Source organism: Chrysemys picta, chromosome 7 (assembly GCF_011386835.1).
Source record: "Chrysemys picta bellii isolate R12L10 chromosome 7, ASM1138683v2, whole genome shotgun sequence".
Taxonomy (NCBI): Eukaryota; Metazoa; Chordata; order Testudines; family Emydidae; genus Chrysemys; species Chrysemys picta.
In genome coordinates this window covers 45,740,200-45,767,249 of record NC_088797.1, presented here as the reverse complement: position 1 = coordinate 45,767,249, position 27,050 = coordinate 45,740,200, and the positions used below count along the sequence as shown (strand labels likewise).

Here is a 27,050-nt window from a genome sequence, read left to right as displayed (position 1 = left end):
CGAATATGAAAACGGGTGGACTGGCTCTGGTCTGGGGTAGTGCAAATTACTTGCCTGGCTGGGAAAGGAAGGACTTGCTAATAGCTGTTAGCAAAGAGGGCCCACCCCATCAGCCAGTGAATTCTGTTAAGCAAGAGAAATCGGGGTTTGATCCTGCAGGACAAGGAGGAAAGAGAAAACGGAATTGTGCAAAGGGAAGCCACAGGTTGACCCTAAAATGCCCAAACTCCAATGGTATTGAGCCAAAGGGGTGGCATGACAAACATGACTGTAGATGGACACTTGCAATGAACTTGTTGTTATTGCTAAATTTTGTAATTAATGTGTTGCTATGGCCACAAACGGTAAAAATATACAATGTGCCTAATCTTTTGGAGAATTCATTGAACATGTTAAAAGGAATACATGAAAACACACGTTATGTTAAAAGGCCTTGTTACACTGGGGTTTCACAGGCAATGCATATAAACAATATGGGAACTTTTCACAGGGGAAAGGACATTCCAGACCTAATGTGCTGTATGAAAAGGAAGACTGAGGCACACTACCATATTGCTTTCATGGCTAAATGCCAAGATTCCTGGACTATGAAGAACATTAATATCTGCATTTATGCGATGTTAATTGGGTTCCAAACATTGGCCCGAGCTTGTATGGATAGAGTAGCAGTTTTCTTTAGCTCTTGGCAAGATCACATGGCACATACAGGAACCATGCTGCCAGAGCAGATCCAATCCACTATTGTTCTAACTAAGTGTTACCTTGAGTTTGTAAAGAGGTTCAATCATGTTATTGAACATGACTTTGATGAACCATTTCTGTTATACACTGGTATGGCTTCTAACCCAATACTAGCTGTAGTGAGACAGAACCCAGGATGGGGAGCTCTTGGGATGCAGTCAGTGATGTTTGTGTCATCCCTCCTTGCATCAATTTTGCGTTGGGGGTGTGACGTTATTGACATAAACTGGGACCATATAGATCATTGTTGCAATCAAGGTCCTGTAGTGGCACCCAAATCTTGTATAAAGGGGGTCAAATGGGGTGTCTAGGACAAGGTTATGGTTTACTGGTTATGATTATGCTGTCTATATGTGTGTATCAGTTTTGTAGTTGAAGTTATGAATATTGGCTCTATACTGTCTGTATGGCAAACTTATGCTATGCTTCTGGGTGACATCCCAGACAAGCTGAGATTAGCTCTGCCTAGCCTGCTTGATGGCCCATTAAGGACCATCAGCTATACAATGGACCCATTGAGAGAAGGCAGATACGCCTTGTACCTCAGCAAAGTATGCAGGGACAAAGACTATATAAGGCTGATGCCTGATCTCCATCTTGTCTTCAATCCTGCTTCATACCTTTGGAGGAACTTTGCTACAAACTGAAGCTCTGAACAAAGGACTGAGGACCCATCCCAGCGGGGGATGTATTCCAGAGACTTGATTTGAACCTGCAGTTTATTCCATCGCTGCTGCAAGCCTGAACCAAGAACTGTGCCATTACTGTATGTAATTGATTCCATTTAACCAATTCTAACTCTCATCTCTATCTTTTTCCTTTTATAAATAAACCTTTAGATTTTAGATTCTAAAGGATTGGCAACAGCGTGATTTGTGGGAAAGATCTGATTTGTATATTGACCTGGGTCTGGGGCTTGGTCCTTTGGGATCAGGAGAACCTTTTTCTTTTACTTGGGTACTGGTTTTCATAACCATTTGTCCCCGTACGAGTGGCACTGGTGGTTATACTGGGAAACTGGAGTGTCTAAGGAGATTGCTTGAGAGACTTGCGGTTAGCCAGTGGGGTGAGACCAAAGTTCCCTTAGTCTGGCTGGTTTGGTTTGCCTTAGAGGTGGAAAATACCCCAGCCTTGGGCTGCAACTGCCCTGTTTAAGCAATTTGTCCTGAGTTGGCACTCTCAGTTGGGTTCCGCCAGAACCGCATTGTCACACCTGGGGTTCTGGAATCTCCATTAATGAAGACTTTCAAGGTTCAGTAAGACGACATTCTATTCTGAAAGGCTTACAGTAGTCGTCTTCCCACTCCCTGGGGCAATATGTTTTAGCTGCCCCATTGGGGCACCTCCTGCATCACTCCTACCCCAATTCAACTTACTTTCTTGCCAAGAGGGCTATGTGCTTCACTTGGTCTCCATTAAGCAGACACCCATCTCTCACTGTTGCTGATTGCTTTGTCTTCAACCATCATCTGGTCTCTTTCAGCATTGCCCATCAACTCCCACTTTTATGCCCTGTCACTTGGCCTTTCTATGACACCCATCCTATTAGCATTAGGGTGGATTGATTTTAAATCAAGGCAATTTTAAATCCGCAATATAAATCATCAGGTGGAAAGCTTTGATTTTAAATGATTTTAATCAACATTTCCATTTGTACTTCCTTTATTTTTTAAAAGAAAGGTGCATTCTTATTGGTTAATATAGTAGAATCTCAGAATTATGAACACCAGAGTAACAAACTGACTAGTCAACCACACACCTCATTTGGAACTGGAAGTACGCAGTGTGGCAGCAGCCATATAAATAAGAAGAAAACAAAGAAAGAAGAAGTGGGACCGCTAAACACTGAGGATGGAGTGGAGGTTAAGGATAATCTAGGCATGGCCCAAAATCTAAACAAATACTTGGCCTCCGTCTTTAATAAGGCTAATGAGGAACTTAGGGATAATGGTAGGATGACAAATGGGAATGAGGATATGAGGTAGATAATACCACATCCGAGGTAGAAGCCAAACTCGAACAGCTTAATGGGACTAAATCGGGGGGCCCAGATAATCTTCATCCAAGAATATTAAAGGAACTGGCACATGAAATTGCAAGACCATTAGCAAGAATCTTTAATGAATCTGTAAACTCGGGGGTTGTACCGTATGACTGGAGAATTGCTAACATAATTCCTATTTTTAAGAAAAAAAGTGATCTGGGTAACTACAGGCCTGTTAGTTTGACATCTGTAGTATGCAAGGTCTTGGAAAAAAATTTGAAGGAAAAAATAGTTAAGGATGTTGAGGTCAATGGTAATTGGGACAAAATACAGCATGGTTTTACAAAAGGTAGATCGTGCCAAACCAACCCGATCTCCTTCTTTGAGAAGGTAACAGAGTTTTTAGACAAAGGAAACACCGTGGATCTAATTTACCTCCATTTCAGTAAGGCATTTGATATGGTTCCACATGGGGAATTATTAGCTAAATTGGAAAAGATGGGGATCAATATGAAAATTGAAAGGTGGATAAGGAACTGGTTAAAGGGGAGACTACAATGGGTCATACTGAAAGGTGAACTGTCAGGCTGGAGGGAGATTACTAGTGGAGTTCCTCAGGGATCGGTTTTGGGACCAATCTTATTTAATCTTTTTATTACTGACCTTGGCACAAAAAGTGGGAATGCGCTAATAAAGTTTGCGGATGAGACAAAGCTGGGAGGTATTGCCAATACAGAGAAGGACCGGGATATCATACAGGAAGATCTGGATGACCTTGTAAACTGGAGTAATAGGATGAAATTTAATAGTGAAAAGTGCAAGATCATGCATTTAGGGATTAATAACAAGAATTTTTGTTATAAGCTGGGGACGCATCAGTTGGAAGTAACAGAAGAGGAGAAGGACCTTGGAGTATTGATTGATCACAGGACGACTATGAGCCGCCAATGTGATATGGCCGTGAAAAAAAGCTAATGCGGTCTTGGGATGCATCTGGCAAGGTATTTCCAGTGGAGATAAGGAGGTGTTAGTACCGTTATACAAGACACTGGTGAGACCTCATCTGGAATACTGTGTGCAGTTCTGGTCTCCCATGTTTAAGAAGGATGAATTCAAACTGGAACAGGTACAGAGAAGGGCTACTAGGATGATCCTAGGAATGGAAAACCTGTCTTATGAAAGGAGACTCAAAGAGCTTGGCTTGTTTAGCCTAACCAAAAGAAGGCTGAGGTGAGATATGATTGCTCTCTATAAATATATCAGAGGGATGAATACCAGGGAGGGAGAGGAATTATTTAAGCTCAGTACGAATGTGGACACAAGAACAAATGGATATAAACTGGCCATCAGGAAGTTTAGACTTGAAATTAGACGAAGGTTTCTAACCATCAGAGGAATGAAGTTCTGGAAAGCCTTCCAATGGGAGGAGTGGGGGCAAAAGACATATCTGGCTTCAAGACTAAGCTTGATAAGTTTATGGAGGGGATGGTATGATGGGATAGTCTAATTTTGGCAATTAATTGATCTTTGACTATTAGCGGTAAATATGCCCAATGACCTGTGATGGGATGTTAAATGGGATGGGTTCTGAGTTACTACAGAGAATACTTTCCTGGGTGTCTGGCTGGTGAGTCTTGCCCACATGCTCAGGGTTTAGCTGATTGCCATATTTGGGGTCGGGAAGGAATTTTCCTCAAGGGCAGATTGGCAGAGGCCATGGGGGTTTTTCGCCTTCCCCTGCAGTGTGGGGCATGGGTCAGTTGCTGGAGGATTCTCTGCATCTTGAAGTCCTTTAAACCACGATTTGAAGACTTCAGTAGCTCAGACATAGGTTACGGGTTTGATATAGGAGTGGGTGGGTGAGATTCTGTGGCCTGCGTTGTGCAGGAGGTCAGACTAGACTATCATAATGGTCCCTTCTGACCTTAAAGTCTGAGTCTATGAGCAGCAGAGACCAAAACAAATACAGTAAAGTTCAGTACTGCGTTAAACGTAAACTACAGAAAAAGGGGAAGTTTAATTTTTTTTGACAAAATAAGGAAATGGTTTCTGTCCTTGTTTCATTTAAATTAAGATGATTAAAAGCAGCATTTTCCTTCTGCGTAGTAAAGTTTCAAAGCTCTATTAAGTCACTGTTCAGTTGTAAACTTTTGAAAGGACAACTCTAATGTCTTGTTCATAGTTACAAACATTTCAGAGTTACAAACAACTCCATTCCTGAGGTGTTCATAACTCTGAGGTTCTACCGTATAGCCATTAAAATGTTGATTTACAACTAATTAGAGCCTTTACATTAGATTGGTACACCTTTTTGCAACATAGGATGGTATGCTATCATTCTATACGTTTTAAAGCAATTATATAGCTTAATGTTTTCAGATTATTACTTCTACATTGTTAGAATGTTAGAAAATGAATGATATACTGCTTATTTACAAAATAACTTTTTGCTCATGATTTATGTCAAGCTGCATTAGGATGGTAACTAGAATTTAAACAAATACACAACAGCATATAAAATTTCTTTTTATTAAAGAAACCATACATAAACTTCTTTTATCAAAACAGTTTACATTTATAACTAAATTATAATAAATTTAGGCCTTAACATATTTTGTATTATGTTCAGAATTAGCATTAAATAAGTTTATTTTAAAAAGAAAAACTTATAATTTAAATAAATGTCTTTTTTATCCACTCTGATCAGCATTAATGACTTCTGATCTGCTCTAAGCCATCTGCCTGCCTGCCTCTCTTCCCTTTCTTTCCATTGATATGGTGGTTGATTCTCTCCATGCTTCACTCTCTTCCACCCTTGATTCTTTTTGACCCCCCCTCCCATCACAAAGTCTTCCTGAAAACCCCCAGCCCTTGCTCATGCCCAACATCTTTCCTCCACTCTTCCTGTCATGCTAAAGAGACTCTGTGGTGGAAATCCAGGGACCATGCTGGCTTCTTCACTACAAATTTGTTCTCTACTTCAGGCCTGGCAACGCCCTAGTTAAACAACTAGATTGAATCTCACATATGCAGTGCCAGCTGCCTTTTAGCCACCTGTAACTCACTCCTTAAACCTTCCCTCTTCCTGCTTCGTTCTGAACAGGATCTCACTGACTTCTTCCAAGAGAAAATGGACAAATGTGATGTGACCTTCCCTTTTCCCTCGGCTTGTCTTGTCTTGTCTTCCTTTCCTACAGGTCTCTTCACCCTTCTTCCCTGTGACTAATGTAGAAGTTTCTCATCTGCTCTCCTTGACTAACCCCTACATTTGCCCCAGTGATCTGATCCCATTTCCTGATCTCCCATGTGCCCACTCTCTCTCCTTCCTTTACTTGTCTCCTTAAGCTCCTACTCTTGTGACTTTTCTCCTCAATACAAGTCTCTCTTATCTTAAAACAAACCCATCCTTGACAGTACTTGCCTTTCCAGCTACCATCCCATCTGCCTTCTTCATCTCTAAGCTCAGAACATGCAGTTTAAAATACACCTCTACCCCAATATAATGCTGTCCTTGGGAGCCAAAAAATCTTACCGCGTTATAGGTGAAACTGCATTATATCGAACTTGCTTTGATCCACCGGAGTGCGCAGCCCTGCCCCCCCAGAGCACTGCTTTACCGCGTTATATCCGAATTCGTGTTATATTGGGTCGCATTATATCTGGGTAGAGGTGTAGTTATCTAGAGTTCCTTTCCCTCAGTTCCATCCTAGACCCTCTCCAATTCAGCTTGCACTCCTTTTACCTCACTGAAACAGCTGTCACTAAAGTTTATGATCTCTTCCTTGGCAAAGTTCAGAACCAGCATTTCATTCCCATCCTCCTTGACCTGTCTGCACTGTCAACTATGCTCTTCTTAAAATCTTGTTTTCCATAACTCTATTCTCTCCTCATTTTCCTCCTACCTCTTACTGTTTTTTGGTATGTCCCTCTTCACCTCTTCCCCAATTTTCTTTGGAGTCCCACAGGGTTCTGTTTGGTCATCTTCTCTTCTCCCTCTATAGTTTATCTCTAGGTAATCTTATCTGCAAATGTAAGTTCAGCTACCCTTGCTATTCTGGCAATTCACAGATCTACCTCTCTACTCTGGACCTGTCACCTGTTCAAACTAAAATCTCAGGGTCTCTCTCTCTCTGTCTGACATCTGCTTGTGGGTGTCTAGCAGCTCAAGCTCAACATGGCTAAAAAGCTCTTAATCCCTACCACTGCCTGCCCTTCCTGTTCCTTTGTTGATCACTGTGGACAACACCACTATCCTGCCTGTCATGCAGGCCTGCAGCCTGCGTGTCATCTTTGACTCAGACCTCTCCAGGTCCTCACATCCAGGCTATGTCTAACTCTTGCGGAATCTTTCTGAATCACATCTCTAAGGCCTTGGCTACACTTACCCGCAAGTTCGACGGCTGGAAATCGAACTTCTGGGTTCGACTTATCGCGTCTAGTCTGGACGCGATAAGTCGAACCCGGAAGTGCTCGCCGTCGACTGCGGTACTCCAGCTCGCCGAGAGGAGTACCGCGGAGTCGACGGGGGAGCCTGCCTGTCGAGTGTGGACCAAGGTAAGTTTGAACTAATTCGAACTAAGGTACTTCGAACTTCAGCTACGTTATTCACGTAGCTGAAGTTGCGTACCTTAGTTCGAATTAGGGGGGGTAGTGTAGACCAAGCCTTAGATACAGCCTTTCTTATCCATCTGTGCCGCTGAAACTCTCGTCAAGGCTCTCCTTGCCTTGCAACTTGATTACTGCAACATTGTTCTCTCTGGTCTTGACAAATGCAGTCTTGGCCCTCCCATATCCATTCAGAATGCTGCTGCTGCAAAAATCACTTTCCTAGCCCATCACTTTGACTGTCACCCTCTTCTTTGTATACAAGTTTCCACCTTCTCTATCGTGCCAGACATAATCAGCTTATTTTTTTCTTTCAGTACACTTCACAGCCCGTTTCCACCCTACCTCTCTTCTCTAACTGTCGACACGTTGACTCCTATCTCCGATCAGTCCACGATGCTGCCTCCATTTCCCACTTGTAAAATTTTCAAATGAGCATCTTTGTCCTTTCTCCCATGCTGCCCTTCATGCTTGGAAGGATCTCACTGTAAACATCTGCATAACTAACTCCTTATCCTCTTTCAAAACCCTCCTTAGTCTCCTTGAACATAATACCTACAAAAACCTTGGTAATGGTTAGCCTGCTAATGTAGGCAGACCACAGCCTGTGATGCTAACCAATGTTGTCTCGTGCTCCCCTGTGTGTCTGTGTGCATCTGTCATATCTTGTCTTATACAGGTGAGTCTCATCTTACGCGGGGGTTACGTTCCGCGGTTAGTGCGTAAAGCGAAAACCGCGTATAGTCAAAATTACATTGAGTTGAATGGCGGGTGGAATCGCCCGCACTACAAGTACAGTATTAAAATTGTTGTCTTTCTTTCTTTTTTGTGTGTGTTTTTGTTTTTGCTGACCGCGTAAAGCTGAAATCGCGCATGTTAAATGTGCGTAAGATGCGACAGACCTGTATATAGATTGTAAGCTATCCGGGGCAGGGGACGGTCTTTTGTTCTGTGTTTATACACCACATAGCACAACGTGATCCTGGTCGATGATTCAAACTCTTAGGTGCTACATTAATACTAATATTAATAACAAAAGTCATTCCTGCCAAAGTACAGAAGGATGGACAAAGTTATCTGCTAGAGATCTGTTGCAGTCCCAAAGATATGAGTAATGGTGCAAACTAGGAAGTTTAGAGACATACCTAAGACTTGGACAGGGTGATGTTACTTGAAGAGAGATGGCTTGTTCTCACTTTTTCATCCTCACAGGTATACTTCAAACTTTTTTTTTTCCAGTTTCAATTTGCAGTACTAAAACAATTGAGAGAGTGTAAAAACTTTTAAAAAGATTCTACTAATCCCAAAACATACACATAGTCTAAGACTGCATCTTAATCTGTGTTTCTTTTGTTTGTTTCATGTCAACAAATTAAGCGTATTGTATCTATTGACCTGTCTGTTCCCCTTGTTCTTTCCATTTGTACACAGGTGTATTCTTTGATATCAGGTTCTATTTTTAGCCCATTTATATCCTGTTGAATCTCCATTTTCCTCTGGCATATGGTAGCTGCTGTTCTTGCTGTTTACATTGCTTGTTTGGGGGTGATTTTTGTAGCATGCTAAATTACCTGAATATACAGTACTCAAATATTTAGTGACCAATAAAATCATTTAAAGAACACTAATTCTACAGCTTAGACATCTGGATTGGTCTTGATTGTGAATAGCTTGTCTGATGTAAATTTCTGTCTGTCTTTTCCCCACCTGTTCACTACAGTCATGCTGTTCACAGTGGAACTTGCATTAGAAAGGTGTTAACTTCAGATGAAGTACGTAATACCTGGAGGATTATAATATTTCCAGAATGTTGATCTTTCTTTGTAAGACTTCTTTGTTTATTTCAGAAATGTCATATCCTTCAATATTGCACCAGTATTTAGATTTTTTCCAAGCAGATTGTATGTTTCACACTTGCGTCATTCCTGGTTGGTTTATTCTATTTAGAATCTGTCTCCTTGAGAGTGTGTGGTAGTAATTGAGAGTTTAGCAGTTCTTAATATGGAGAAGGCAGGGGGAAAACTACACACTGGCCACACATGTATGAATCTCTTTTTGGGGGGGAAGATACAGCTGCAGGGATAGTTGGACTACTACAGGGGTTCTCAAACTTCATTGCACCATGACCCCCTTCTGACCCCAGGAGGGGAGAGCGAAACCTGAGCCCACACAAGCCCCCCCGCTCCGGGCGGGGGAATGGAGGGGGGCTTGGGCTTGGGCTTTGGCCCCGGGCCCCAGCAAGTCTAACACTAGCCCTGGTGACCCCATTAAAAAGGGGTTGCAACTCACTTTGGGGTCCTGACCCACTGTTTGAGAACTGCTGGGCTACTAGTACAGTAACTCCTCGCTTAATGTTGTAGTTATGTTCCTGAAAAATGCTACTTTAAGCGAAACGATGTTAAGCGAATCCAATTTCCCCATAAGAATTAATGTAAATGGGGGGGGGGGGCAGCTTAGGTTCCAGGGAATTTTTTTTGCCAGACAAAAGACTAAGGCCTGATCTACATTGGGGGGGCGGGGGAGAGAATCGTTCTAAGTTATGCAACTTCAGCTACATGAATAACGTAGCTGAAGTCTGCATTCTTAGACCTAGTCACCGTGGTGTCTTCACTGCAGTGAGTCGACTGTTACTGCTCCCCCTTCGATTCTGCCTGTGCCTCTCGTGGTGGTGGTGTACAGGAGTCGATGAGAGAGCACTCAGGGGTCGATTTATCATGTCTAGACTAGATGCGATAAATTGACCCCTGCTGGATCGATCACTGCCCGCCAATCCGGCGGGTAGTGTAGACATACCCTATGTATATACACACACATACACAGTATAAGTTTTAAACAAACAATGCAATGATGATTGTGAAGTTTGTTGAGGTGGTGGAGTCAGAGGGTGGGATATTTCCCAGGGAATGCCTTATTGCTAAATGATGAACTAGCACTCAGCTGAGTCCTCAAAGGTTAACATATTTGTTGTTAATGTAGCCTCACACTCTACAAAGCAGCAGGAATGGAGGGAGGGGAGACTGCATGGCAGAGAGAGACAGAGACATACACCGTGTGTGTGTGTGTGTGTGTGTGTGTGTGTGTGTGTGAGAGAGAGAGAGACGCGCATTGCCCTTTTAAGTACGCTGACCCTTTTAAATAGATCAGCAAGTTGAGACAGTCCCTGCTGCCAGCAAGCTCCCTCCCTTCCTGAGCCCTGTTATGTCCCCCCCACCTGCTCTATGGAGATAGGGTAAGCAGGGGGGAGAGGAACACCCTGACATTAGCACCCCTCTTTCTCTCTCGCCTCCGCCCTTCCCCTATCCCCCTTCTTCCCCCCTCCCCACACACAAACAGCGCAAGCAGGAGGCTCCTGGGAGCAGTGTGGGGAGGGACAGCTGAACTGCCTGGCAATTGATAGCCTGCTGGGTGGCTGCTGCACAGGGAACTTAGGGGAGCGGGAAGTTGATAGGGGGCTGCCGGTCCACCCTGGTTCCAAGCCCCCACCAGCTAGCTCCAACGGGCTGCTCTTCCTGCAAGCAGTGGACAAAGCAGGCGGCTGCTAAACAACATTATAAGGGAGCATCGCACAACTTTAAATGAGCATGTTCTCTAATTGATCAGCAACATAACAACGTTAACCGGGACGACTTTAAGTGAGTTACTGTATTGTTAATAGTCCCTATAGCCCACACTGGTTGGCCTCTAATTGTGGTAAGTCCTGTACAAACATATAGAAATTGGAACAGTCAAGTCAAATCCTGGCAAGACCTCTCCAATAAGAGGTGATTTATGCTACAAGACAGTTGTTTTAAGAACTCATTTCAAATCCTTCCATGGGGTCATTGGATTTGTCCTCTTTAAGGAATTAGCAGGAGATTTAGCCCCCTTAAAACCATAGATGGACAGATGTCCTGGGATCTCAGGACATTCATAGCCTCCACTTGTGCAGCTATAATCTTGTGCCTGTGTATTTGCATGCACAAAGAAATGTGGGTGCAAGTAGCAGCAGTTGTCTGTTTGACGACAAACAGATGAGCTTAGTGGTTTACAACAGCAATTTATCAGGCCTATATGTATTTGTATATGTTCAGTATTTGTAAGGTTTGATGTATGTTCTTTTTCTAAGCACATTAGAGGAAGAAGGGGAACAGGATAAAGGGGCATGGCTTGATTTTTGGGAAAATAAGTGCCAATGCTATTAAAGTAGCATATCCCCTTAACTTGATTAAGGATAATGAAAAGCTGCTTGTCTGCCTATCTGGGTGCAGCGTGACCTGAAGTAACATAGCAAGATTACTCAAACTCTACTTTAGTCAAAGTATACATTTTGTGTTCTCTATGTACGTATTGACTTGTTAAATTAACTTTCCCAAAAGCCTTAGTCATCTGCAGTCTCTGGAAACCTGATCCAGACTTAGACAGAAGCTCAGCCATATACATTTATTGAAGCAGGCTGCAAAGTAATTGTTTAGTGTCTGTCACAATATTTCATTCCCGGTATTCTCCACTATTTATTCCTAATAGAACAGTTTGTCTATTGCGTCTGTACTTAGATAAGTATTTCCTAACTCTGCTTTATTGCATACAAGTGTCTGCCTAATCCTTTTGAGACTGTGTACTTCTTAAATGTTTGTGAAAATACTTTAAACCAGATGTTTAAACCTGTGTGAATAGTACTGCACTTCTTCTATTCAACCACTACTTCAGTGGAAGACTAGTTAAGACTATTTAAAGTCTAAAAGAATTGACTCCTGATATGTTATCCATATCTCACCACAATACAGAAGCATTGAGGCATGCCTGCTTGGTAGACATTCTGCTTACTCCTTGTTTTGATGCCGCTATCATTCCAGAGGGGTATGAGAGCATTCCAAATGCAGAGCTGGCCTTGGCTATGTGATGGATAATCTCCTCATCAATACTCCCTGGGTAGCAAAAATTCTCTACAGACCAGGGTAGCCAATGATTTTAGTTTATTATTCATTTATTGTGTGATGTTATGATTAATCAACATGTTTGTCATATATAATCATTGTATGTTAGAGTTAATTTGTAGGATTATAAAAGTATAAGATTGATCAGTATTTAGAAGAATCATGTATTAGACATAAGTAAGACAAGCTGAAATGCAAGAACTGGTAGGCTGAGGCCTGCAAGATTTTAGCTTAGCTATTTTAGGCCTTGGAGTCAAGAAATGATGACATAAGCAATTGACTGAAAAATAACCCGATGCCCGAAGATTGAGGGGAGGGAAGGTACCAAATGGTGGTAATGCGCACAATCACTCAGAAGATTAATATTAGATCATAAAAATATTGTAAAGGTGCATCTGTCTCCGAAATATGTCTTAACCACAGGATACAGGTTCTGCGTCCGTGCCAATGAGACTAAAGGGACCTTACACAGCCTATGGAAAATTGGGGTCTCTTAAGTTTTCAGGGAACACCGAGCAATAAGAGAAAAGAGGGTTGACCCTTTTATGGACATGCACAAAATGTAGGTAGAGACAGAATCATATTATAAAAATGAGATGCCCATAACGGGAAAATCAGGCTCCCTATGGGAGACTCTAGCAGGAACCATTCCTCTACTGTTGATCAAATTATGAGCGACCCATCAGACCCAAACACTGTTGTTAAGGATGTGAGCATAACTATATTTGTAACGTGTGTGTATAGGTTTGTACAGAATTTCTATATACTTAGGTAATAACTTTGATTGTAACTTTTTAATAAAACTTATAAAACAGACTAGACCTTGTACTTATGAATATATGTGTGGTCACTACCCTTGGTCTACGTGTTCCTAGAGACTCTAAATCTAAAGCAAGTAGCAGAGATAACTTTCACTCTATTAAGCTTGAAACTGTAGCTGCCAGAGCTGAACCCATGGTGGTGTAATACCACATTACAAAATCCATTTTAAATAAATAAAAGGCTGCACCAGAGAGGAGTGTTGTTGATCTTAGTAATTGGGTAGACATGCACATCCCCGCCACAGGTTGCTACAGCACTTCAGTTTTCTTTAGACTGATTGTGAAATCAAAGTGCATGAGCGAAGTGATCAGTTATAAACTGAAAGTCATCAGTTGAGCAAGCAAGCAGTGCACAGTCATTAGCAAATAAAGGCTCCTTAATGAATAAATCTGCCTCTTCTGCATGAGCATGGAAGCATTGCTGTTTGAATGTCTTTCCATCAGTAGATAAATACTCCATCAATGTCATGAGATGCATCATGAGCATAGCCGAACAAAGGATAGAAAAGAGTGGAAGCCAGCACACCACCTTGTTTGGAGCTGTTGGTGACAGGAAAGGGGTTTGATGGTGACTGGCAGACCAGGTGCCAGCTCATGCCAAGGCCCCAGGCCTCACTGAACACTTACAAATGCATAGCTAGAAAAGTCTTGCTTACCAGTGTGTTAGCATAATCAAAATAGATATTAGATTTTAAGTTGATAAGAGTGTGTTTAGACTTTTATACAATGCGTGTAGGATGCTGCATGTATTGATTTCACTTTATAACCTCTATAGCCCATGGTATAAAGTTATATTGAGTATTTGCATTGTAAACTTCTGTAATTGGGTAATTTGCCAAACAGGACAAAAAGCATTAATTAAGGTAAAATGCTTGTCCTGCATACAAGATGTCCCATTGAAGCAACTGAGGTATTGTATAGCATCAAAGGACAGAAGCCCTGTTGACTGACTGCATTGCTAACTCCATCCAGGAAGGCGGGACCTATGCATGAACTCATTCCATCAGTTTGCGCTCTGGAGTGGAGGGGATAAAAATCCCTGACAAGGAGAAACTGAATCTCTTCTATGCTGTCTGGACTATGAAGAGCAAAGATTACTAAACATAAGCAAAGAGACCCCTGTGCAACTTGGTATAGTTTAGCCCTGAAAGATGTTTTGAATTGAGATGACTACAACAGTCACCTTTTGAATTAGACTGAAACTCATTTGTGTATATATGCTTGCTTGCTTTAACCTGTAAATAACTCTCCTTTCTATTTCCTAGTTAATAAACCTTTAGTTAGCTTAGTACAGGATTGGCTATAAGCGTTGTCTTTGGTGTGAGATCTAAGATACAAATTGATCTGGGGTAAGTGAATGGTCTCTTGGGACTGGGAGTAGCCTGAATATTTTGTGGTCTTTGGTGTAAGTGACCATTTATCACACAGTCTAGCTTTCCTGGGTTGCAAGATAGACTGGAGTGTCCAAGGGGACTGTCCATTATAAGACTATTATAGTACTTTGGGAGTTTTACATTTGTTACTGGATTGGTGAAATCTAATTCTAGAACATACAACCAATTTGGGGTGTCTGCCCAGCTTTTTGACAGTCTGCCCTGAGCTTGGTGCACTCGATTGTGAGCCACTCCAGGCAATGACACACATTTTACCATTTTCCACTATTCTGGCTTTCATCTCCTCGTGGAAGGACTAAATGACAGAAATGAACATTGCAGGGCAGCCAGCGAGAAGCAAAAGTCACCAGAGTCCCTCATGATTTACAGAGTCAAAAGCTTTAGTGATGTTGATGACCACCATAAAAAGATCACGTCTTTGCTCCAAATGGATGGAAAGTTTTTTTTAGTTTTTCTCAGTCATGCTTCCAACATTTCCAAGAAAGCAATTAATGCTCTTCCACAATGCCCATTACAAGTAGAGCTTGCACTAGTCCCCTATTTTATGAGATAATAACAACAATCAAGCAGCAATGTCATAAGGGAAAGCACTGGCACCAGATGGCAGTCCAGCAGAGATCTGTAAGCAGGGTGACTACCATACTGCAAGGCATCTCGCGTGGCTCTTCCGCATTATCTGGGAGCAAAAATCCGTGCCACAGGACTTCAAGGATGCCGATGTTGTCTACCTCTATAAACATAATGGTGATAGGGCAAACTGTGGTAATCGTTGTGCATTTCCCAACACCGTGTTTGGAGGGCGGGGGGAGAATTCTTGCACAACTCTAGACTTAACACAGTCCGAATCTCAGTGTGGATTTTGGTCTGGTCAGGGCACTGTAGACATGAGATTTGTACTTTAAAGCAAAAATTCCCGCTTTCTTTAATGATTACACTTAGTTTCCAAGTTTGACACAGTGACTCTTTGCTGTGTAGCTCTTTTTGTATAATATTTACTGAGTTCTGCAGAGGAAACTGATTTTAGAAATGCTTCCTTGTTGAAATGTTGCTGTGTTCCTCAGGCTTCTGTGGGTTTCTCTAACTAACCACTGTCCCAGGCTACTTAGATGTCATCAGTGCGACTTTCTGACACAGGCTGCTGTTGCACTTTTAAAATGAAACAAGTTATTTCCTCGATTTCGAATATTGACCTGAACTATGCAAATATTAGCTAAGGAGGCTGCTCAGATTTATCAGCTGCTGCTCTTTTCTGACACTGCCTGCCAGCCTGCCTCCCTTCTTTTTGCTCTGCTCAGCACAAAGCGCCTTGGGAGGCAGGCTGGGTAGTGGGGATAGGAGAAGTGGGCTCCAAAGGAGAGATGAAGCTCTGCATGAGTGGGACTTTGGGGATGTTTGTGGCATGGCGGATTGACTGGGGCTTTGGGGTCACATAGGGCTTCTGCAATGAAGTGCGGGGGAGGAGTGCAGGGAGATCCCAGTGATTCAGCACAGAGACATTAGCACACCAAGATCGTGCTGTAGTACTAGTAACTTGGTACATTGGAGAATTGAGGTAGCAGCTTTGGATACCCTTCACCTGCTGACATTTTGGCAGAGAAGCACTGGGCTATCCCCACCTCAGGCTGCATGCACAGTCCTAATCATCCATCCTTTCCCCATCCCATCCACACTGGTCCCCTCTGCTTCCTCCCTCATGCCAGCTGCAGCTACACATTTATAGCAGGGAGTGAAGAAATGCAGTAACGTAGCATGGGCTTACATTTAAGAGGGATAGATCAGTTGAGACCTGTCCATTTTACATTAACAGGTTTCTCTATCTTGTTTAAAAAAATACTGATAAAAAGATAATTGGATTGATGTTCTGGTATGCTCTGTGTGATTCACTGATCTGAGCAGATGAGGGCTACAATCCCAGTATTACCAGTTCTCACAATATTTGATATCTCTGAAAGCACCAGCTCCTGCAGATACATGATTGTGTGAATCTCAACTTAGTAGGTGTGTTATTTAAAACCGCTAGTTCTTGTAGTTGGGGAGGAGAAGCTTGAAAATGTGACTTCTAAAGGCTCAGAAAGCAAATAGAGTCCCAAATAGTTAGATATGCTTTTTCAAAGTCAACTTTAAAGTTAATCATTATTTCTTTTTGTGGGGTGGAGGTGCTGATTCATAACTTCTGAATGTTTGGGGTTGCATTACTGTCTGTCTTTTACCTCTTGAAAATGTAACACTGTATATGTTCACGGTTTCCTGCTGTTGCTGACGCTCTCCTCTTCCATCCCCAGCCTCTCTTTCCCCCTCCCCCCCCCATTGTTTGGGAGCTGTGGAATAGACTTTGGTCACTAACTCCAAGTGCTACTTCTAGAAGTACTAGTTTAACAAAAAAAAAAGAGGAGATTGACCATTTTAAAATGAAAGACTGAAGGGTTTTAAAATAGTCCCTCCCTCAGTCAGATTCAATAAATGAAAGGGGAGAAGGAAATGGACTGAAGTTTAAAATGGAAGTTAGAAAAAGAAGTGAAGGAAGTTTCATTACACTTAGGACAAGGAAAGATAACTTTCCTTGTTTCTCACTTATATGTGACTAAAAACTAGACTCCTCCTTGGAGTCCAAGCTTTTGTAAATCTGAATGTTAAAATTACTTAAACATTATTTTGAATGTACAGAGAAGGTACAAAGGGTGGATTATGCCTTAAAAGATGTTTTTTAAGTGTCTGGAAGCCAGATTTTAGGGGCATTTAGGTGCCTGAAGATGCAGATGAGTGCCTAGTGGGATTTTCAGAAGCAGTCTCTTTGGGTACCTAAATACCATTTGAAAATCTGGCTCAAACTGATTTAAGTAATTTTGAAAATTTTACACATGGTCCTTAATCGCTTCTCACTAAAACACCTACGTAGTTCTTTTTACACTTGGCTATTTGGTATTGAAGAGCTGGGTATCTTAAATTAAAAAGAGGTTACTAGAAGTTTCTCATTTAAAGTAGCTCCTGTCAATCTGTATTGAGGAATAAGTGTTTTGATTTTGACTGAGTTAAAATTATACTAATACTTTTTGTCTGAAGACCTATCTTGAACCTTAGCATTGTAGCTCTCATCTATAAATGTTTTTGTTTTACAGGGGCCAGCTACCTGTGTTGCCTTCTCAAGAACTGGGGACTTGTTTGCTTCTGGAGGGTCAGATGAACAGGTGTGTGATGTATCTGCCTAATCTGACATCTCTAAACTCTGTTTTCTAGATTCTTGATGTAATTGAGTGAACAAAAAATGTGTTTAATTATGATGCAGAAAAATCAAGTGTTTGTGGAACTATGTAGTTTGGGGAGGAGGGGATAAATTAGCTTTAGCACAGATGACCTTTTAAGATGATAGCATTTGAAAATTGGCTAAAATTGAGAAAGTTGCATGTCTAAGGTTAGGGAATGAAATATAGATGGAATATCTCCTCTGGAGCATTTGTAAGGTGAATCAAGATATAAGAGGAAATAGAAGAAAATAATCCAATAGAATATAGTTACTACATACAAGAGAAGTTTTCGAGTGCCCAAACAATCAGCACTTTAGTGTAAAACACTTTTCCACTCAAGGTAAAGGGCTCTCTAAGCATCACCCCAAGACGTCGGTCAATATTATACCCATTCCTCATGGATAAACTGAGGCACAGTAAGGGTTGTTGTTCAAACAGTATGAGAATACCAGAGTTTGCGGTATATCCCAAGGACCTGGGCTTGCAGGGTGAAATTCTGGCTGCATTAAAGTTTTGCTGTTGCCTTCAATGGGATATCACTCTCATTTTCCTCTTACCACTTGAGAGATTGTGTAGGTGTTGTATCACCCAGGCAAGGTATTAACAAACATGAACAGAACTTTATTTACAGTGGAAATCCCTTTATCAAGCTGTAACTGCACACTCTGTAACTCTCACTCAGCCTCCTCAACTCCTCCCCCCTCCTTCCTGTTTCCTGTCCTTTCAGACTCCCAACAGCCAGTGCTCCCAGTTCTAATAATCACATGCAGCCTCTAAACACCACATTCCCTCCTCTCTTAAGAAACTTTCCAAATTAAAATAAACATTGTTGTTCTAACCCCAGGAACAAATATGAAACAAGACACTATCCTGTTGGCAGGAATATTACACTGAAAATACTGTAGATACTACATAACATAGTCTTGAGTCCAGGCAGGTGGTCGTCTGAGTCTGACAGGCCGTCTCTCAAGCCCCGGTTCCAGTGCAATGTCTTGTGTTGGTTCTACTGTGAAGTCATCCAATGCAGACTGGGTGTTGGCATAATCTCCTCTTGGTGCATAGGCAGGTGCAAGATAAGAAGCATTCCATACCCGCCCATCAGAAAGTCGATAGGTGTAAGGGCCCTTCTTCTCTCTGATTTTAAGAGGAGCTGTGAATTTATGGTCCCCTTTGCCTAAGATTTCAGGTTTTCGTATTCTAACAAAGGAACCACACTCAAACTGTGGTTCCTTAGCACCCTGCTGTTTGTCTGTGAAAGCCTTAGACTTGGTTGGTTCTGTTCAACTGTCTTTCTCACATAATCCTTGTTTGGGGCATCAGGTCGTGCCTTTAACAATCCAGCAATGTTTAGTTTAGTATTCAGCCGTTTCCCATGCAGTAACTCTGCAGGTGCTCTTTGTGTTGTGGCATGTTGTGTAGCCCATGTCATGCTTCAAAGAAATCAGTAGTGAAGGGTATCCACAATCGCCCTTCCAGTTTAGCTGTTTTCAAAATTCTGTAAAACTGTCCGATTTCTCCATTGGCTTGAGGGTAATATAGGGATAACCTCCTGTGTAAAATGCTAGAAAAGTTTCAAATTCCAGGGAAGTAAATTTGACTACCATTATCTGAAACCAGTTCTCTGGGGTTACCTTTCTGGCTAAAAACTGAAGAGAGAAACTTAATTACTGTAGCAGAAGAAATTTGCGATGTAAACGTTACCTCAGGCCATTTGCTGAAATAGTCTATTAAAGTGATGGCGTAACGACAGTCAATTGGAGCAGTATCAAAGGGTCCTACAATGTCAATCGCCACTTTTTCCCATGCAGATTCAGGAAGAGGAACAGGCTGTAATGGAGGGTTACATGTCACTGCTGTCTTATCATGCATTTGGCAAGTGACACAGGATTTTATGAGTGCTTCAGTTTGAGAGTCCATCCCTGGCCACCAATACAGATCCCGTAGTCATTGTTTGGTTCTGACAATTCCTTGATGAGTATCATGTGCCAGGTGTATGAGTTTTGACTGTAATTCTTCAGGCACAAGTAGCCGGTGTGTACCTCGTAGCACACAGCCATCGAGCAAAGAGGGTTCATCCCGAGTCGTACAGGCATCACATTATTCCGCATTTTAACTTTATGCAGAAACCCATAAGCACAGCCAAGTTTCTCCTCAACCTGGAGTTGGGTCCCAGCTGAAACTGGTGTGTGTACCGCAAGAGTGCTTTGCTGAGGAAGATCAATTTGTCCATTAACTACCCTGAGATTTAAAGCAGCTAATAAATCTCTGCCAAGGATAGCAGTGCCTTTGTGGACAATGTAGAACTCCGCAGCTACACAGCAATCACCAAAGGTAACTATTGCTGTCAGGCAGCCATGTCCTGGAATATGGTTTTTCAAATAGCACACCAAGTGAAGTTTGGGTTCAGTAAGAGACACCTCTTTAAAGTAACGCAAAAGCTACATCCTGTGTAGCTTGCAAGATGTTGTGGGAATCCACAGCGAAAGCATGCTTTTACTGTATTTTGCATTTGCTGATTCAGTGGCTTTTCATTAGTTTTCCTTTTGCAATTGTTTGTCTGCAGTGATAGTCAACTTTTCTGCAAAGGAGTCACAGCCTGGACTGGGCCTCCTGTACCCTTGCTCATTATTTTGGCTTCAGCTGTAGCTGACTCAATCTGTGTAGCAATGGTTATTGCTTTTTCTAGTGTAAGTTGTGGTTCTAGAAGTAAGCGTTCTCTTATGCGAAGCATGGTGGTTTTCTCAATGAGCTGGTCTCTAATCATCTCATCTGCCATAGTCCCAAAGTCACAAGTTACAATCAGACTCCTCACAGAAGCAATATACTGCATTATAATCTCCCTTGGTTTCTGTTCACACTGGCAAAATCTGTAGCGATTAGCTACTACATTCACTTTTGGCACAAAAAAGTTCTTTAATGCAGTGAGTGCAGTCTCACATTTATCATCTTATCATTTATCATCTGCAAGAAGAAACGTGTAAAATATACGCTGCCCTTCTGCTCCAAGGCAGTGGATTAGCAGAGCACGCTTTCTTACTTCAGAAATTTCTGTAGCACTGATTGCAAGCAGATAAGTCTCAAACATATGGCTCCAGACAGTAAAAGCAATTGGAGGCTCACCTGGGCATTGCAGAAAGGGTGCAGGTGGGTTCAGAGGCAGAAGATCCATCCTTGCCAAAATGTTGTATCACCCAGTCCTTTCAGACTCTCAACAGCCAGTGCTCCCAGTTATAATAATCATATGCAGCATCTAAACACCACAGTAGGCAGGCATGTGTGGTGGGGGTAGGTGACAGTTGTTATGCAAGTTTCATTCTCTTATGCTCTTTGTGTTGGTCTACGTTCCTTATTAATGTTCCTTTATAATAGCTTCTGATTATTTTGCTCCCTGTTGTCTATATGGGGTTTATATCAACATGTAAGCCCCATGCATCTGAATCCCTTTGAATTGGTTTGCTCTATTCCTTAGCTTGCTTTCTCCAATGTTATGCTTTTAAGGAGAAAAAAATTCTACCCTCAACTCATGACATAGTTTATCTATCCCATCCCCTCTCCCCCTGCCCCTGAAGCACTGCTGGGAAATGGAACATGTCTTTTTTGTAAAGGTTACTTTACTACTTCAATAAGTGTGTTTTTTTTCTTTTTAGCCTTTAAACAGCATCTTTTGAGGCACTGGTCTGATTACTCCTCCCCCCCCCTTTTTTTCTTGCAGGGTAATTTTATTAAGGTTTTACTTGTAGTTTTGCTTTTGAAATAATTACCTAACTCTGTGTGTTTATAAAGAGATTAATAGAAATAGCAAGCTGGCTGTAGTATGGCTTTTCTGCTAATATTGACTTTTTTTCTGAAGAAACTGGGATGGTGTTGAAAGCTGTAGTAATGATACACCTCAAAAATAGTTACCATATAAAAAGATTGTTATATAATCATTAAAAAACATTCATAACTTTTGACATGCCTGTAAGTGACTTTAAATTGGAAATTGAGATGTGTTAAAGTAATATGAAGAAAGTGGACAGTATTAGCTATTTTTCTCTCAATTACATAACTGGATGACTTGTGTGGTAACCTGCATATGCGGTGGCTTTTCCCTTTAATTGTTAGTTGCAAAGGTTTCTTGGATTCCTTTATTTGGTTTTGAATTTGTATATTTTTTCATATGAGGCAATCTCTGTTGTATCTGATAGCTAGTCCCTTTTTTTTTTCCTCAGAGATGACATTTCGCATGTCTAGAAATATCTCTTGCTACTGGTTAGCTGGGAAACCAAATTATAACACTTGATCTTTTCTTTTTTTCCAAAAGGTCCTACTCATCTAGCTTTTGTGGTAGCAAGTTCCTTTATAACTTCCAGTTTTATACCTTTTTGAAAAATCCTCCCTTTTGGCTGTAATTTTCTATGCTTAATATCGGCAAAAAGGTGATTTTTTTTGTGAGTGTATGTGTGTGCATGTGCAAAACTTTAATGCAAGGAGGAAGAAATAACTCTTAAACTGTGTGTATATTTAAAGTCTCCTGCACACTTCTATTATGAATGTGTTCAGTAAAAATTTCCTCTAAGATTAGAATTATAAGGCTATTTATGGAAGTTAAATCATAATGCCTATAGCCTGATCCTGCAAAGTTTTATACACATGCTTGACTTTATGCACTGAGTTATTCTGTGTGTAAAATTAAGCCTGGGTATAAGTCTTTTGGGGGCTTTAGGTTATACACAAAGGTGTCTTTCTATTTTGGTTACTGTTTCTCAATTGCACAGTAAGTTTCTGTAACTATGGAAGTATAATGTGAAATACGATTAATATGTCTAAAAACATGGAAATAAAACTGTAAACCATTTTTTACTCCTCCAATGTTAAATCCTACAAATATTTAAATGTCCTTTTATTTGTTGACTAGCTTAAAATATTTTAAACACTTACCAACTTAAATGGGAATTCATGGTCTTAAGGAATTCCCTTCCCTCCTCCCTGTTCATTTTCATATGTTCCAATGGTCAGTTTATGAAGAGAAGCCAGATTTTTTGTCTTGGCACTCTCCAAAAGTACTTATGGTGGATATGTAATTTATTATGGAGAGAAGTTGCTTGTTGTTAGGGTTCATTTTTGGTAGATAGTATGTTTCCATAGGTCTCATTTTACTTTGCCAACCAAGCCCTCTTCTCCTGAGTGCTAATCCATAGGTAAAAAAATAAGTACTGGTAGTCAGGTCCATTCCTGAAGATTAGTATAATGTAAAATATAGCTTCTCAGTGGATTTCTTAGTAGTATTCAAACATTTTTTGGTATTACCTAGGTAGCAGTCTAGGGAGGTCAGAAAAGGCCATTATCTTTGAGAACTCAAACTATGGGCTTGTCCACACAAACAATTTTGCAGTTTGCTGGGATGTGACTCTACTTTGTGGACTGACTGAACATGTGGACGTTGCTGATGCACGTTAGCACGCTTTGATCTAGTCCCATTTCAGAGAGGAGTAGATTAAAGCACATTAATCTATTAAAGCATATTGTTAATGCGCATCAGTAGGATCCATACAGACAGGTTAGTCCATGACAGACTAGTTGTGGAATAGATTCACGCCCCAGCTTGCAGCAAACTAAATGTTTATATAGACAATATATAGACTATATAACTTCTCTATTGAATAACATCTTTCTGATTTTGCCAAAGCCTATTATATTGCTCTTTGCTGACAAAGCTTTCCTCTCAGAACCCTGGGTGTGCTCACACTTTTCCAGACTGCCAGCAAAATGAATGAATATATATGCAAATTGAGGTTTTTAAAAGGATTAATTTTAGCCAGCTGGTTTTTATTCTGCAGGTGATGGTATGGAAAACTAACTTTGATGCTGCTGATTATGGAGATGTATTGAAAACTCAGAAGTATGCCACTAATGTAACAGGAACTCTTCACAATCTGGTAGGTCAGACCATCTTACATTTAACACTGATGATTATTGTTGATGTTTTGACTTCCCTAGTTTACCTACCTGTATAATATGTTTGAGAGGAGACACTAGTTTTTCTCTGAAGCTTTGCAGGAAGAGCTTTCTTCTCTCTTCCCTACCAGCTGATCTCTCCATTCCAAGACATTACCAAGTGAAGCTAAATTCTAATCAAGTGCCTAACAATAGCTCTTGAAATCTGTGTGAGCACCGCTCACTGATATTCTTTCGAACACTTTTAGCTTTTGGGTATATTATGAGCCAGCTATTTCCCTTTTCAATGAGAACTCGGAGGATATTTGATGAGCATTACCTACACCTTACAAGGTGTCTGGCTGCATTTCAGGCCGCAGAGTCATCTTGTTCTCCTGCATTAACTTAAGTTGCAGAAAGTCTGTTTTATTGATGAGGCTGGTATTGTTTCTGATTACCCCATAAAAAGTGCAATTAAAGAACTGGATGAATAATATGGCCTTAGAGAAAAGGGACTATATAAGCAATAACCTGAATAGAATTGCTCTTAACGATATAGTTACCATCTGGATGTTTCATTTAAAAGAAAACAAAACATTAACAGCAACCCAAGTCTAGTCTTATGAATAAATCCATTAGGCTTGTGCCAGAATTGCTAAAATATATTTTGTAATAAGAACAGAAGAAAGGCCATACTGGATCAGACCAATGGCCCATTTAGTTCAGAAGCCTGTCTTCCCATAGTGACTGGTGCCAGATGCTTCAGAGGGAGTGACGAGAACAGGTCAATTTATCAAGTGGTCCATCCCCTGTCATTCAGTTACAGCTTTTGGCAGTCAGACTTGGGATTGGGTCCCTGACCATCTTGGCTAATATCCAGTAATGGCCCTATCCTCCATGAACTTATCTAAATCTCTTTTGATCCCAGTTTTGTTTTTGGCCATTGTGACATCCCCTGGCATCAAGTTCCACGGGTTGACTGTGCGTTGTGTGAAGAAGTACTACTTTGTTTTAAAGCTGCTGCCTATTAATTTCATTGAATGACCCCTGCTTCTTGTTTTATATGAAGCAGTAAATAACACTTTTTTCCCCCTCACACTGTTGATAATTTTAGAGACATCTATCATATCCCCCCTTAGTTATCACTTTACTAAAATGAACTAGACGATTTTAGACTATTAATGTCTTCCCTAATTTCAGATGGCCTGCCATCCCCCACCCCTGCTGCCCTTTCACTCATTAAAAGCAGTGTGTCACTGCAAAAGAAGCAGGTGGACTAGGCAGATCCTCCCCTCTCTTTACTCAGCCCTCTCTCCCTCCATCTCTTCTCCCGCCCCAGAGTTCCAATGGCCACTGGTTGTGCTGGCCGTTGTGGTGTGCATGCTTGTGTCTGGAAGATCAGCTCTTCGTTCCATGTTAAGAGTAGTTGCAGTCACTTTGGTTCCTTTCTTTCTCATGAGACAATGGAGACTTCTTTGCTCGACTGGACAGAGGAGCAAGGGGAAGTAACATTTCTAAGGAAAGCAGCATAACCTATCTGTTAAAGTCACTGCATTCCAAAAATATTAGATCAGAAGAAATTGCATATACCGGAGTGAAGCATAAGTAGATGCAGAGTGAAGTTTTAGTATGAGACCTAGTGACAGGGAAACTTTTAAGAAAAATATTACACCATTGCACCATGTGGGAAGAACTGTGGGAGCACTGGCATGGTGTTTAACCACCGTGTCGTCTAGACTTGCTGTGACCATGGTTAAAAGACATCTTGGTTAAAAACACTCAGGTGCCTTTCCATGCTAGCATTATTGCTGGTGGAACTGCACGGGGGTTAGTAAGAGTGGAAGTTAAGAAAAACACTAGTTGAAAATCTGAGAATGGATAGTCCATTAAAACAATTCAGGACTTCCATGCCATATCACTGTGATCCTAACCACAGTGTAAATTCTGCTGTAGCACAGGAATTGGTTAAAATATGTTCTAGCATTGCCATGTGGATGAGAGACCGCTCTGATCCTTAGCAGAACAGTGGACCTTAGGATGAAATCTTGGCCCCATTGAAATCAGTAGCAAACCCCCTTGGTTACAGTGGTTACAGGATTACACTCATGGTCTTCAGGGTTCTCACTGTTCTTACCATGTGTGTAACACTCCTACTTGAACAGGTGAATTGCAACCTGCTTATAAATATAGTGAAGGCAGGACCTATACAAGTGCTTTATCAGGGGATTTGCTACACATACCCAAATTATGGTCCTGTCCTTTTTTGTTTGAAAATGAAAATGCTCAACAGCCTCAGTTTTTTCAGTATCTTGATATACATTGGGTTACTACGAATATTTCATTTTAATAATCCATAGTTTTCCTATTATAGGTTGGATTGTAAGAGGATGAGATGGTGTTAAATACATTTTTTCCTTGTGAAGAGCCCAAGCGCTGATTTAAATTCCATAGGTTGTCTAGCTTTAAAATTGATGTGAAATGGTCTGTAAAGCATAGCAGGTATGGTTGTTGAAAACAGGTTAATGATTCTGGAGGTGGTTTGATTTATTATTTTAAGTGATGTAAATAGCTTGTACTCTGAGCCCTAGTTTCCGTAACATTGCACTTGCACATCAGTTTGACGACTTCTTATCCTTAAATGTTATTTTTGGATAATACTTTCTTTAAAGGTAAAATCTGCTTCGTGGTTTTTTTTTTTTAAAGCACTTTCTTATAACTCCATTTTGTTGCAAGCATTAAAACTGAGGTATGTTCAGCCTTCTTTATATGTAAGGGCTGTGTTTTGTCTCAGGCAAGCTAGAGTGGTTTAAAAACAAGATATTTCTGCAGATAAGTTTTGTTATGATTTTGAGAGGTTATAGTATCCTTCCTCCCCTCATCCTTGTGCTCAACCCACCTCTCAAAAAATTTACAAAATCAAACTTTAAAACTGCAGTTTGTTTTTCTCATAAGGAGCTTTTGATTTCCTGATTTAAGAACAATAACTTCACCCACTATAAAAGGAAGCTGCTTAATCTTTTCCACCACTGCCGCATGACTGTACTAAGAATTTTGTTTTTAAAAAAAGGCTGTCTGCACAATCCTTTAACCTTGTTACTGAGTTATCCCTTCAAGGGCTATTGTCAATTATTCCTTACCAATACTGGGGATACACTTCAGTACTTCCTGTGTCATTTTGCCTTTCACCTAAATCAATAAATGTGTTTCCTAATGAGTTTGTGCTACAAAGTCCTGCTACTTTATTAAGCATTGTGAAAAAGTGTATACTGACCAAAGTAGAGGTAATGTAAACAAAAATATATAATACCAGATAGCTCTTCTGATAGCTTTCTTGAGAGAGGAGAAGCAGGTTAGCACAAGTGATGGATATAATAAGAAATGAGTGATTGCATGTTAAATTATACATGACTCTTCTATCTTTCTACTGCTCTTCG

At 41.0% G+C, this 27,050-nt stretch overlaps 1 protein-coding gene across 4 annotated transcripts in view; it reads left to right on the top strand.

Moving 5' to 3' along the window:
- Positions 1–27,050, top strand: part of POC1A (POC1 centriolar protein A) — a 111,092-nt gene that overhangs the window by 37,374 nt on the left and 46,668 nt on the right. For 3 of the 4 annotated variants that reach the window (XR_010589119.1, XM_065551304.1, XM_065551302.1), the window contains 2 exons: positions 17,575–17,643; positions 23,520–23,618. Coding sequence is in view for 3 of the 4 variants with exons in the window: in XM_065551304.1 (XP_065407376.1) it covers positions 17,575–17,643; positions 23,520–23,618 (168 nt within the window). In the remaining variant the exon portion in view is untranslated. The remainder of the gene's footprint in view (positions 1–17,574; positions 17,644–23,519; positions 23,619–27,050) is intronic. The other variant, XM_065551303.1, reaches the window with a different exon arrangement.